We start from the raw sequence: 14,143 nt of genomic DNA, 5'->3' as shown, positions 1-14,143 counted from the left end.
CATATATTCTTCAGCCCAGGCGATGCAATTCAGCAGTTTTATCCACACACATGCAAAATGGAAGGTTGAAGCATTACTTTTAACAGCCAAAGATGACCATTGATATAAGTCTAACTAAAGATGGAACATCCATTAAAGGAAAACCTTTTAAATACAAAATAGAATGAGAAAGATTTTTATATATATTGATATGCAAAGATTTCTAAAACACATTTTTGAGATATAAAGAGCAAGGCATAAAAAAGAGTATACACATTTCTGAATGATACACAGATGCTGACAACAAGGTGTCTGTAGCAAAGGAAACTGAACTAGATTATTATCCGTGTATCTCTTGTTACATCATTTGAACTTTGTCAATACATTACTACTATTCAAAAATTGAGTATTAAGAAAATGTTTTCTAAAAGTTAACTGAGTACTACAAGAAATAAACTTAGCTTATTTATTTTATGGTGATAGAAATGCTACTTTAAAGTACAGCACTTTATAAGGAGCAAGCTCTTTTGTTGTATTTTTGGTATTTACAAACTATTTCTTAAGATTATTTTAAGAGTAAACATTCCTAAGTACTTAATAAGTCTATTAAGCCAATACTGTAGAATATTTGACAAAAACATTAAATATCACGTGTCTTCCTTTTGTAACTATCTCCACAGAATATGTACATACCTGTGCTGAGAGGAGAACAAATTTCTTTGGTGGCAACATGTGCTGCTGTACAACAACTGGTGAGTCAGTTATTGGAATATGATCCTTATTTAAGGGTGTAATTATTTTATCTACTTTCAATTCATCTATGGCAGAAAGAGCCCAGGAATGACCATCAACACGGGTCGTCATCTATGTAAAAGAAAATAAACTTTCTATACATATAAGGTAAAACCTTCTATAAAGAAAAAAAAAACCAATTTATAAGTAAATGTAAAATAAATTAATAATACAGTTAACATGAATATTCTCAAAAGTCTGTATTTAATTTTCTACTGTCTAGTCTTTTAAGCAGGAATCTTCTTTGATAATCTTTTCATACTAGAGGACAAAAGCAAATTTTTCTTTAGATAAACTATAAGTAGTATTTACTAGAATTCTTTCAATAACCAAAGACTACCTTCTATCATCTTTCCAAGATAGACTGATCTATCCCAGTAGGTTCAGTGCTTGTATTTTGCTAACATGTAGATTTTTGTTCTCTTTGGAAGTTGTATTTTCTTTCTAAGCTAAGATATTCTTTTGAGAGAAGTGTTTTAATTTTCTAAAATATTTTCATTATAAAAAATTTCAAGCATCCTGAAACAGTGGAAGTACAGGAAATGTCCATATGCCCAATATCTAAATTCAGTTATTAGCATTTTGCCATATTTGATTTCTCTCTTTCTATATATTTTTCTTTCATCGAACAATTTGAAAGTTATCGCATCTTATGTCACTGCTAAATACTCTTGCATACATCTCCTAAAAAAAAAAGATGTTCTCTTATATCACCATGATACTCTGTAATACTTAAGAATATTAACAGTTCTTCAATATAATCTAATGCCCAGCAAATATAGAATTTCCCCACTGTCCCAATATCTGCTTTTGAAAAACCAGTATTTGGTCAAAGTTCATGCACTATATTTGTATTTGGTAGCTTTTTTTTTTAAAATCCATTATTTGTTTGAGAACTCTTACACAAATGAAATGATATGTATAGTACTGCTTTAAACAAACAAACCAATAATAGTTACCATCTGGAGTATATCCTGTGTGCCAGACAGTGTCCTGAATGCTTTACATATCTGAACTTATTTAATCCTATAGAGGTAGGTACTGTTATAACTATTATAGACAAGGAAATCAAAGGTCTCATAGTAAGTCCTTTGAGTCACAGCCTTGATGAAATGGCAGCCAGAATTCAAACCTGCACCCCCCTAACACTATGGTTCCATCAGGACAGGGTTTATAACTTACCTAGTTCTGAATCCCCAGTCTATCACAGCATGAGACATGGATTTAGTGCTTAGTAAAGTTCAAAGAATAAAGGGAAGAATTTGAGAAGGGTGCTTCTTAACTCTACACCTACCTCCTGTCCCTGCCCTAGCAACTTGGGCCATGTCAGAAACTTGGAAGAGCCTGTTCAAACTATGCCCCTGTCCCTGGAGATTGGTTTCTTCCTCCTCGCATCTACACACCTTTTCTTATTGCCCCCCTAGATAGAAGGGCTTAAGCTTGAGATTAACCAGGGAACAGCCAGTGACAGCGAGAATCAAAATGCCTTGAAAGGGATGTTTCCAGAGAGAGTATCAGATATTCATGCTCCAGTAGTGGTTGATTTATTTGGTTTGATTAGCAGCTTCTGGGCGCAGGAAGCATGGGTTTTGCTAGGGCATCTAGAAGGGAAGATAGGGGTGGTATAGGGGACACCAAGGGGAGGGAGCAGAGATGATCTCCCTTGGCCATACCCTTGGGTTGTTGGTCCTCTCTCAGCTCCTGTGTGCTGGGGGTTGGGATGGGCACTTCAGGTGCAGGATTGGGCCAGGAAGAGGCCAGGGCCACACTCCTCATCCAGAACCTCTACACTGACTTCATGGATATGTGGTGGTATTTGGTTTTAAAACACAACTGTGTGTGTGTACATTTGTACATGTAGGGAAGAGAAATGAAGCAAGATGGGGAAAATGTTAGTAAATCTCTAATATAGGGTTCAATTTATCATTGTTTACTCTTGTGTATGTTTGAAAATTCTATAATTAATTAAAAGAAAAAACTTAATTTAGGCATAACTACAACACAGAGATCATTAGAATAAAATTTTAGGTCTTAACTATAATGGATGGCCTCATAATTAAATAACTAAAAATACAATATACTTAAAAGGGACAAGGATTATTTCAGAAAAGATATATGCATTTTCAGATACATCACGAAAAATATTTTAAAATGGTTCCAATGTTTAAAGATATTTTACCTGAAACCAGTATAATACTGTGTATCAACTATATTTCAATAAAAAAGTAAAAAAATATATTTTTAATGATTATCATGACAACTTCTAATCTCACAGGGGAGAAACAAAGAATTAACAGGGTATGCTTCTTTTCAGTACGATTTCTTATCATATAAGACTGTTAGAAGCAAACTGTAATACATCAGAAGATAAAGTTTCTCAAAATTTTATTCTTCACTAAGATTTTATATAAAAAGCTTCTTTACAATTCTCAGGATAACTTACCTGGGTTTCCATCATTGGCTTTTGGAAAGGAAAAGTATCATGGTTGACACACCACAAAATATCATTATCTTCATTTTCAGAAGCTGTCATCAATAGAATACCTAAAAACACAAAATCTTATATGATGCCAAATAATAATACATCCCTAATAATCTTAATACTAATTAGTAATATTAATACATATATGTATATACACGTAGCATTTATCATTAGAGGTAAACAAGTTATAAAATAAACAAAAACAAACCCTGAAAGGACATTTAATTATTGATAAGGTACAGTGATTAAAAGTTCCAGATCTTATACTGTATTTCATTCAAGCAAACACTTATTTTTTGACATTTTAACACTTCTGAAGTTAGGATATATTTTGCAAAGTGTTTATCAATTTAATTATGTTTAAAATAAGGTGTTCAGTACATAAAAAAATGTTATGACTTAACAATCACTGGAATCTAACATTTAATGAAATAGAGTTCATGAACTTGTTAATTCAAACACACCATGAAGAAAAATGATGAAGTCATTGCTAATGGAATGGCAGAAATAAATGCATTATAAGAGCATCATCTTAGCAATACTAGAACCCTCATGTACTATTGGGAAGAATGTGAAATGGTATAGTTGCTTTCAAAAGCAGTCTGGCAGTTCCTCAAAAGGTGAAGTTACAGTTTGATTTCTGAAGTGTACTGTTATCAATTCCAACTCCTCTGGCTAATTTGTTTCCTTTATACTGACTTTAGTGATAACAGTCTTTAGTCTACTGGACAGTTATAAGTAATGAGACCATAATTAATAAAACCTGTAAGTAGTTTGTGAAAATTTGAGATGCCATACCAAGATGACAGAAAATGTTCTTAAAATTTAGCATATGGATGTTTGAAAAAAATGTAGTCTGATTGCACCATATATATAGTTACAACCATAGTAATTTTTTCTCAATATATTTCTAGCATTAAAACTTAATACTACTTATGATATAGCATCAAAAAGAACAAAATACTTCGGAATTAATTCAAGTATAAAACTTGCACATGGTACAATGTACACACATCATTCTAAGAAATTAAATAAGGTCTAATAGGAAAATATCCCATGTTCCTGGACTTCAAGACTTAATATAAAATGGCAATACTCCCCAAAAAGATCTACATTTTCAACTATCAAATCCTACCTGCCTTTTTGGCAGAAATTGACAAACTGATCTTAAAATTCATATCATAATGCAAGAGATCCAGAAAAATCAAAACGATCTTGAGGAAAAAAAAAGATCAAGGTTGGAATTTCAAAACTTACGGCAAAGTAACAGTAATCAACATTGTGGGTTACTGGCATAAGGACATATATAACAATGAATACAAATGACAGTCTAGAACCCATATATTTATGGGCAATTTATTGGAGACAAAGGTACCAAGACAATTCAATGGGGAAAGAACAGTCTTTTTATCAAAAGGTACTAGAACAATATGCAAAAATGAAGTCAGACCTCTACTTCACATAATATAGAAAAATTAACTCAAAATGTATTCAAAGAGCTAAATATAATAAGAGTGAAAAGTGTAAAACTCACAGAGGAAAACATAGTGGTAAAATATGATGTTGGGTTAGGGAATGGCTTCTTAGAAATAAACCAAGCACAGTAAGAAAAAATAGATAAACTGGACTTAATCAAAATTAAACACTTTTCTGATTCCAAGGGCACTATCAGAAAGTGAAAAGATAACCCACAGAATGGCAGAAAACACTTGGCAAATCATATACCTGACAAGGGACTTGTGTCTAGAATATACAAAGAATACTTATTAATCAATAATCAAAAGACAACCTGATTTTAAAGAGGGCAAATAATCTGAAGTTATTTCTCCAAAGGAGATGTACAAATGGTCAATAAGCATAAAAAAGGATGTTCAACATCATTAGCAATCAGGCAAAGGCAAAAGGCAAATCAAAATTGGAGTCATTTATCACTTCACATCCACCAGGATGGACATAAAAGATAGAAAACAAGTGTTGGCAAGGATGCAGCAAAACTTGAGTCCTCATACACTATTGATAAGAATGTAAAATGGTCTATTTGATTTGGAAAGCAGCCTGGCAATTCTTCAAAGGTTAAACACAGTTACCATATGATCCAGCAATTCCATTCCTAGGTATATATCCCAAAGAAATGAAAACATAAGCCCATAAAAAAACCTGTACACAAATGTTTATAGCAGCATTATTTATAATAGACAAAAAGTAGAAACAACCCAAATGCCCACCAAATGATAGATAAATATGGCATACTCACACAAAGAAGTATTATTCAAAAATAAAAAGAAATGACTATACTACGTTACATATGAACCTTGAAAGCACTATGCTAATTGAAGGAAGCCAGTCATATACTGTCTGATTCTATTCATATGAAATGTCCAAAATACACAAGTCCACATAGAAAGAAAGTCTAGTGATTTCCCAGGGTGGGAGAAGGGGGAACAGGGAGTGATTGCTGATGGGGACAGGATTTTTTTCGGAAGTGATGAAAATGTTCTGGAACTAGACGGTGGTGATGGTTGCTGTACAGCTCTGAATAAATTAAAAGACACTGGACTGTACATTGTTAAATTTTGTGATATGTGAATTATATCTCAATAAACCTGTTATTTAAAAATGCTGGGTAAGTGCATGATACTATGAAAAATTCTATTTGTAAAGGAAAGCTCCATTTGGTTGTTGAGAAGTAAAACATTGGAAGAGACATTAGGATAAGCATAGAAAGGGCTTTAGAATAACTAGAAAATCAAAACAAACATTTAACAAATGCTTTTTATCATGGGAAAAGTGTGCACAGGTTTTTCAAGTTCTGATGTCTAACTAGAATTTAATTTTTAACTTAATCATGAATCCAAAAGAATTTGTCAAGATTGCAAATTGCTACATGAAAAATTTTCCACATCCATAAAGACACCAATATAGCAGCCATGGTTTTGAAAATCATTTTTTCCTAACTCTCATGAAGGTAGAGAGTTCAGAGTCTATTACAGGGTACATAACACTGATTTTGACCAGAAGTTTATATACAAGGCCAGTACCATGTTAAAATTAAAACAATTTAAAAAGTATTCAGATATTTTAAAAATATTCATTTTAATATACATTCCAATTGAAAACACTTGAAATGTAATCTAAATATTAAAAAAGTTCTTGAAAAGCCAAAATACTCTAAATTTTATTAGAAAATTTCAAAAGCCTCAAAATGCATTCTAATTTTAATAATTTTAAGCATCTAATCTTAAATCTGATAGTATTCAGAACTTACCTTTACTATAAAGAGCTTTATGTACTTTTGAAGGCTTTTCCACTGTTGAAGATGCTGAGAATCCAGGAGGTAAGCGGATGTGAACCAGTGTCAATGTATTAGGTCGTGCAAATGGCTGTCTGAATGGACAAGTGCTGAAATATAATCTTATACCTGATGATGGGGTAAAATTATACATCAGAAACAGAAAAGAGAAGACCTGAGGTACATATTACTGATGCAATTCCACAGAGAAACAGAGAACTCTTGTTAGAGTCATGTATGACTTTCCTGACTGATCACTCACATGTACTACAGCTGACTGATCACTCACATGTACTACAGCTGACATACATTTCTAAGACAAATGTCACATACAACTGAGAAGTAAATCAACAATTTTCAGTAGAAAGAACCTATAACTATCAGCCATGAAAGAACCTACAACTATCATCCATGAGAGTCTTTGTTCCAATTCAGGTTCTGTCACTGAATGTTAGCCACTTTACCTTTCAGATCTGGTTTTATGTTTAATTTATATTTAATCACTTGATAATTGCTACAATGTAAAAACACAATGCTAATCATAAATTTAGAAATCTGAGAATAAGTGAACGTTATCAAAGCAAATGCAGATGTATATAAAACAACATACCTGCATGTGTGACAGCCAGTAACTGACAGTCCAGTGATTCAGAATTTTCAATCACAGCTATTTGAACAATTGGTCTAAAAACAGAACGATCTATGGTTCTAAAAGAAAGGAAAAAAACTAAAGTTTATTTTAAAAATGTGTCTACTAAATAACAAGGAACATTTCCACCAGCATTTTTACATGTCTAAATATTTTTAAATAGTTTAAGACTAACTTTCTAGGAAAGTAATAGAACAGCACCAAGAACTGGCAAAAATGCTTGAATGTGTGTCGTTCACATTAATATAGTTAAGAGAATCCCTTTTATCAAAGATCACAAAAGGTGGCTAAATCCATTGGCTAAATGGTTAATGGGAAAACAAGGTGTTCTCAGAGCATCACATTACTGTAAAGGACACCACTAATTTTAAAAAGGGGGAAAAAACAAACCTTTATAATGGAGACATCTAGTGAACACCAACTTAACCAAGGGTTCAATAGTGCGAAAGCTGGTATCAAGTGCCTCCTAGGTCTAATGCTAAATTCACATCACCCACGTGGTGCTGCCTAAAAAAAATAACACCCTGAATCTAATGATAAATGAAAAACAATGTAGAAATTGGAATATTCTATAAATAACACTCCTGTCCTTCCCTCCCAAATAATAACATTTGAAAAAGAAAAGGTGGGGAAAAGTCTATTCTATATTAAATAGTCTAATGACCATGCAATTCATGAGCTGATCAAATCAAGAAATGGAAGAAAAATGGCTATAATCTGAGGACTATTAAGTAGTTTTAACATGGAATGTATAGTTACAATACAATATTACAAAAATATTGTTTTAGGTGTGGAACTGGTATTGCACTTACGTAAGAGACTTAGGAGATGGAAGCTGGAGGATTTAAGAATGAAAGTCATGATGTTTGCACTTTACTTTCAAATAGTTAATGAGAAAGCAAATGAGGCAAAAATGTTAATAATTGGTGAATTTTGCTAGAGGGTATACCTGTTTTTTTTTATTAAGGTGTTTTGATATACACTCTTATGAAGATTTTACATGAAAAAAAAATGTGGTAACCACATTCACCCATATTATAATGTCCCCCCATACCCCATTGCAGTCACTGCCGATCAGTATAGGAAGATGCAACAGAGTCACTACTTGTCTTCTCTGTGATAGTCTTCCCCATGACCACCCCCCACACCATGTGTGCCAATTATAGTACACCTCAATCCCCTTCTTTTCCACTCCCCACCCACCCTCTTCCACCCCTCCCTCCCCTTTGGTAACCACTAGTCCCTTCTTGGAATCTGAGTCTGTTGCTGTTTCGTTCCTTCAGTTTTCCTTCGTTGTTATACTCTACAACTGAGGGAAATCATTTGGTACTTGTGTTTCTCTGCCTGGCTTATTTCACTGAGCATAATATCCTCCAGCTCCATCCATGTTGTTGCAAATGGTAGGATTTCTTTCTTTCTTATGGCTGAGCAGTATTCCATTGAGTATATATGTACCATATCTTCTTTATCCATTCATCTACTGATGGACACTCAGGTTGCTTCCATTTCTTGGCTATTGTAAGTAGTGCTGCGATAAACATAGGGGTGCATATGTCTTTTTGAAACTGAGAGGTTGTTTTCTTTGGGTAAATTCCTAGGAGTGAAATTTCTGGGTCAAATAGTATTTCTGTTTGGTAGTTTTTGAAGAACCTCCATATTGCTTTCCACAAAGGTTGAACTAGCTTACATTCTTACCAGCAGTGTAGGAGGGTTCCCCTTTCTCCACATCCTCACCAGCATTTGTTGTTCTTAGTCTTTTCTATACTGGCCATCCCTACTGGTGTGAGGTGATATCTCATTGTGGTTTTTATTTGCATTTCCCTGATAATTAGTGATGTGGAGCATCTTTTCATGTGCCTGTTGGCCATCTGAATTTCTTCTTTGGAGAAGTGTCTGTTCATATCCTCCACACATTTTTTAATTGGGTTTTTTGCTTTTTGGTCGCTGAGGTGTGTAAGTTCTTTATATATTTTGTATGTTAACTCCTTGTTGGATATGTCATTTACATATATATTGTCCCATACTGTAGGATGCCTTTTTGTTCTGTTGATGGTGTCCTTTGCGGTACAGAAACTTTTTAGCTTGATGTAATCCCATTTATTCATTTTTGCTTTTGTTTCCCTTGCTGGAGATGCATTCAGAAAAAAGTTGCAGCACTATTTACAATAGCCAAGAAATGGAATCAACTTGAGTGTCCATCATGTTTATATTCAGGAGATTTTTGCCTATGTTTTCTTATAAGAGTTTTATGGTTTCATGACTTATATTCAGGTCTTTGATCCATTTTTGCCAAAACCAGCTGTTAAAGAGGCTGTCATTTCCCCATTGTATGTCCAAAGCTCCTTTATTGTATATTAATTGACCATATATGCTTGGGTTTATATCTGGGCTCTCTCAATTTCTGTTCCATTGGTCTATGAGTCTGTTCTTGTGCCAGTGGGTATACCTGTTTCTATCATGCTGCTCTTTCAATTTTTCTGGGAATTTAAAAATCTTTCAAAAGAAGTTTGGAGGAAGAAAAAGGAAATCTTCTATTTTAGATAGACTGCCTTGAAAATTCTTTTGTCACTGAAGAGCAAGGAAAACAAGCTGATTTTCCCCTAGGAAATCAGAGTGTAGAATGCCACAGAAACGTACAAAATGAAAGTTGAAAATCTGAGGCTTTTGTTATGGAAAGAGAGTTTCTGCAGCTGAGCTAAACCAGTTGTGATATATGTAAATTGCAGTGTAGTGTCTGAAGATTTGCTTCGAACTTGGGTTCCAGCATTTATTTAGCAGTCAGACCTCAGGCAAATCATAATATCCCTTAGTTTCACTTTCCTCAAGAATACAACTTGGACAATAGAAGCATAAAGTTCTGTATTCCCAAACTGTACTTGCATCAATTATCAGATCAACTAAACTCTTACTATGTAGGACTGTTAAAGGGTCAGTAATTATAAGAGAAGGAACTTTGAGACAAATACTTTCCTAGTCACAACACCTGTAATGCCTGTACAGACCACCTAAAGCTTAAAGTTCCACGGAAAGACCTATGTCAAGTTGTACTTTACACTGTAAATCTAGTCTGCCTGATGTTTCCAAACCATCCATCATAAGAATAAAAAGGAACAAACAACCTCTGATGTCATCTCTTTCAACATCCATATTTTGTAGAGATACTTTGAGGGAAAATCATTTTAGTTTGCCGCAAATGATATGTCTGACAATAAATTACATATACCTAGCAATGTTTCCAGCAGCAGAAACAATAGAATTCTGTGAAACTGAAGCAACTCTGCTCATTCCTTGTCCATCATGGCCCAAATCATAAACCTGAAACAAAAAATTGAACCTGCTTAAACATGACTCTAAACTGTATACATTTTGTGAAATAAACTTTTTAACAGAATTTTATTAAAACACTTTCCTTTTAAGGATCCTCTAACCTTGGTAAAGAAACATTTAGAAATTTGAGATATCAGAAAAAAAAGGGGTTCTAAAAAGTGGTTTGGGATGTTTTTTTAAAAAGCACAGTTTATAAGGAAAGTCTAAAAGTGACTGAATCGTTTTCCTTAAAATTAGGGATGTTCTTTCCCCACCTTGAATGGTGGTAGAATACTAATACTTACCTGTATTACTCCTTTCTCAGATCGTGTATATAAAATATTTCTAGAGTTATCAATTGCAATTTGAACAATAGGATCTGAAAGACAAGAAAGAAAAAGAAAAGAAAAGATGAAAAAATCAGATACTGTTGCCATTTATAAGAAATTAAAATTACCGAATTAGAACTTTGCATTCAGGGGCTTTCTTCTTGCTTTGTAGATAGGCTTAGGTAATGGCATAAAGACAAAGTCAAGAAGCATTTGTATCAAAGACCGTGTGATAAAAACAGGTATCAAACACTCTGAATAAGTTAAAAGCATAAGAAATAAGCTATTCTGTCTTCTAAATGAATTTTAAGCCAAACCAAAAGAAGTTCTAGATTATTTCTTCATTCACTGACTATTTAATGAATCCTAGAAACACATGAAGTAATTACACTTGGTCCACTCTTTCAAGCAACTTCCAGTTTAGTTTAATAAAATTCATTGTGTGAAGGGATATAATTTAAAATTTCAGTCATATTAACTTTTCTTGATTCATTAATATGCAATCACATGGAGCAACATTGTGGTTACTACATCACCCCCATTAAGTCCCCACCACATACCCATTACAGTCACTGTCCATCAGTGTAGTAAGATGCTGTAGAGTCACTACTTGTCTTCTCTGTGCTATATTGAGTTCCAGGTATCTCCACTACTCCCATGTTATGTGTGCTAACTGTAATGCCCCTTATTCCCTTTATCCCTCCCTTCCAATCCATCTTCCCCAGTCCCTTTCCCTTTGGTAACTGTTAGTCCATTCTTGGGTTTTGTGAGTCTGCTGCTGTTTTGTTCCTGCAGTTTTTGCTTTTTTTAAATATATCCCACAGATTAGTGAAATCATTTGGTACTTGGCTTTCTCCACCTGGCTTATTTCACTGAGCACAATACCCTCTAGCTCCATCCATGTTGTTGCAAATGGTAAGATTTGTTTTCTTCTTATGGCTGAATAATATTCCATTGTGTATATGTACCACATCTTCTTTATCCATTCATCTCCTGATGGACACTTAGGTTGCTTCCATTTCTTGGCTATTGTAAATAGTGCTGCGATAAACATAGGGGTGCATCTGTCTTTCAAACTGGGCTGCTGCATTCTTAGGGTAAATTCCTAGAAGTGGAATTCCAGGGTCAAATGGTATTTCTATTTTGAGCTTTTTGAAGAACCTCCATACTGCTTTCCACAATGGTTGAACTAGCTTACATTCTCACCAGCAGTGTAGGTGGTTTCCCCTTTCACTGCATCCTTGTCAGCATTTGTTGTTCCTAGTCTTTTCTATGTTGGCCATCCTAACTGGTGTGAGGTGATATCTCATTGTGGTTTTAATTTGCATTTCCCTGATAATTAGTGATGTGGAGCATCTTTTCATGTGCCTATTGGTCATCTGAATTTCTTCTTTGGAGAAGTGTCTGTTCATATCTTCTGCCCATTTTTTAATAGGGATATTTGCTTTTTGGGTGTTGAGGTGTATGAGTTCTTTATATATTTTGGACGTTAACCCCTTGTCAGATACGTCATTTACAAATATATTCTCCCATACTGTAGGATGCCTTTTTGTTCTGCTGATGGTGTCCTTTGTTGTACAACTTTTTAGCATGATGTAGTCCCATTCATTCTTTTTTTATTTTGTTTCCTTTGCCCAAGGAGATGTGTTCAGGAAAAAGTTGCTCATGCTTATATTCAGGAGATTTTTGCCTTTGTTGTCTTCTAAGAGTTTTATGGTTTACATTCAGGTCTTTGATGCTTTTTGAGTGTACTTTTGTGTATACACTTAGACAACAGTCCAGTTTCATTCTCTTGCATGTAGCTGTCCAGTTTTGCTAATACCAGTTGTTGAAGAGACTGTCATTTCCCCAATGTATGTCCATGGCTCCTTTATCATATATTTATTGACCATATATACTTGAATTTATATCTGGGCTCTCTATTCTGTTCCATTAGTCTATGGGTCTGTTCTTGTGCCAGTACCAAATTGCCTTGATTACTGTGGCTTTGTAGTAGGGCTTGAAGTTTGGGAGCAAAATCTCACCAGCTTTATTCTTCCTTTCATGATTGCTTTGGAAAATTGGGGTCTTTTGTGATTCCTGTGAATTTTACAACTATTTGATCTAGTTTGTTGAAGAATGCTGTTGGTACTTTGATAGGGATTGCATTGAATCTGTAGATTGCTTTAGGCAGGATGGCCATTTTGACAATATTAATTATTCCTATCCATGAACATGGAATGTATTTCCATTTATTGGTGTGTTCTTTTATTTCTCTCATGAGTGTCTTACAGTTTTCGGGGTATTTGCCTTTCTCCTCCTTGGTTAGGTTTATTTCTAGGTATTTTATTCTTTTAGATGGCAGTTGTAAATGGAATTGTTTTCCTGATTTCTCTTTCCTGTAGTTCATTGTTAGTGTATAGGAATGCAACAGACTTCTGTGTATTTTGTATCCTGCAAGTTTGCTGAATTCAGTTATTTGGTCTAGTAGTTTTGGGGTTGATACTTTAAGATTTTTTATGTACAATATCATGTCATCTGCAAACAGTGACAGTTTAATTTCTTCCTTACCAACCTGGATGCCTTTTATTTCTTTATGTTGTCTGATTATCACCAGACACATCCATTTTATGCTGGGAATTTGTTCTCGACCAGGCAAAATATCTATTAGATACCGTCTATCTACCTGTCTTTCACAAGCACACACACACACACACACACACACACACACACACACACAGAGACATATTTTGAGTGAAGTATGTGTAACTGTTTTAGACACATGGTCCATGATACCATATTTAAAGGAACTTGGGAATAAAACCTACACTGTTTCTATGTTTGATAATTCTTTCTTCCTCTAAGAGATCTTATGACTATATAATGACTATTACTTAATAAGACAAAGTCTTTCAGTCAGAATGAGAATTTCTTCAGAAAATGTTGTCAATGATTTGTTAAAATTTTTGTTTGCCAAATTTACTGTTTTCTACTTACCATCCTCTGAGAATGTGAATTGTAGTAATGAAGGAAGAAGGAAGGAAAATGAGCTCTTTGAGTGGTTTATTTTCCTACATCTTTGGCTAAACCAACCTGCTTCTGCCTGAAAGAAAAATTGACGGAAAGGAGAATTATAAATATAGGTATCTCCATTATAGCAACCACAGTATACCATGTTTACAAAAATCTTCAAATCTTGGTGCAATACCAGTAATTATAAATAAAGTGAGACAAACTATTTAAAATTAAGTACTCAGGTTAATCCTTTACTCAAAAATACAAAATGCAGTTAGCTATAATTAAATCGCTGCTCTCAATGAAAATAGCTATGTGAATTC

The 14,143-nt window shown here is 34.0% G+C and overlaps 1 protein-coding gene across 3 annotated transcripts in view; it reads right to left on the bottom strand.

Annotated features, from left to right (window-relative positions):
• NUP155 (nucleoporin 155) overlaps positions 1-14,143 on the bottom strand; it is a 65,680-nt gene that overhangs the window by 32,559 nt on the left and 18,978 nt on the right. For all 3 annotated transcript variants that reach the window (XM_073236967.1, XM_073236974.1, XM_073236969.1), the window contains 7 exons: positions 13,803-13,908; positions 10,803-10,876; positions 10,415-10,506; positions 7,153-7,250; positions 6,519-6,671; positions 3,215-3,315; positions 673-843 (listed from right to left, as the gene is read on the bottom strand). In XM_073236967.1, coding sequence (XP_073093068.1) covers positions 673-843; positions 3,215-3,315; positions 6,519-6,671; positions 7,153-7,250; positions 10,415-10,506; positions 10,803-10,876; positions 13,803-13,908 — 795 coding nt within the window. The remainder of the gene's footprint in view (positions 1-672; positions 844-3,214; positions 3,316-6,518; positions 6,672-7,152; positions 7,251-10,414; positions 10,507-10,802; positions 10,877-13,802; positions 13,909-14,143) is intronic.

Source organism: Manis javanica, chromosome 1, assembly GCF_040802235.1.
Source record: "Manis javanica isolate MJ-LG chromosome 1, MJ_LKY, whole genome shotgun sequence".
Lineage (NCBI taxonomy): Eukaryota > Metazoa > Chordata > Mammalia > Pholidota > Manidae > Manis > Manis javanica.
The sequence above is the reverse complement of the archived record's forward strand: the minus strand, read 5'-3'. Positions and strand labels throughout refer to the sequence as shown.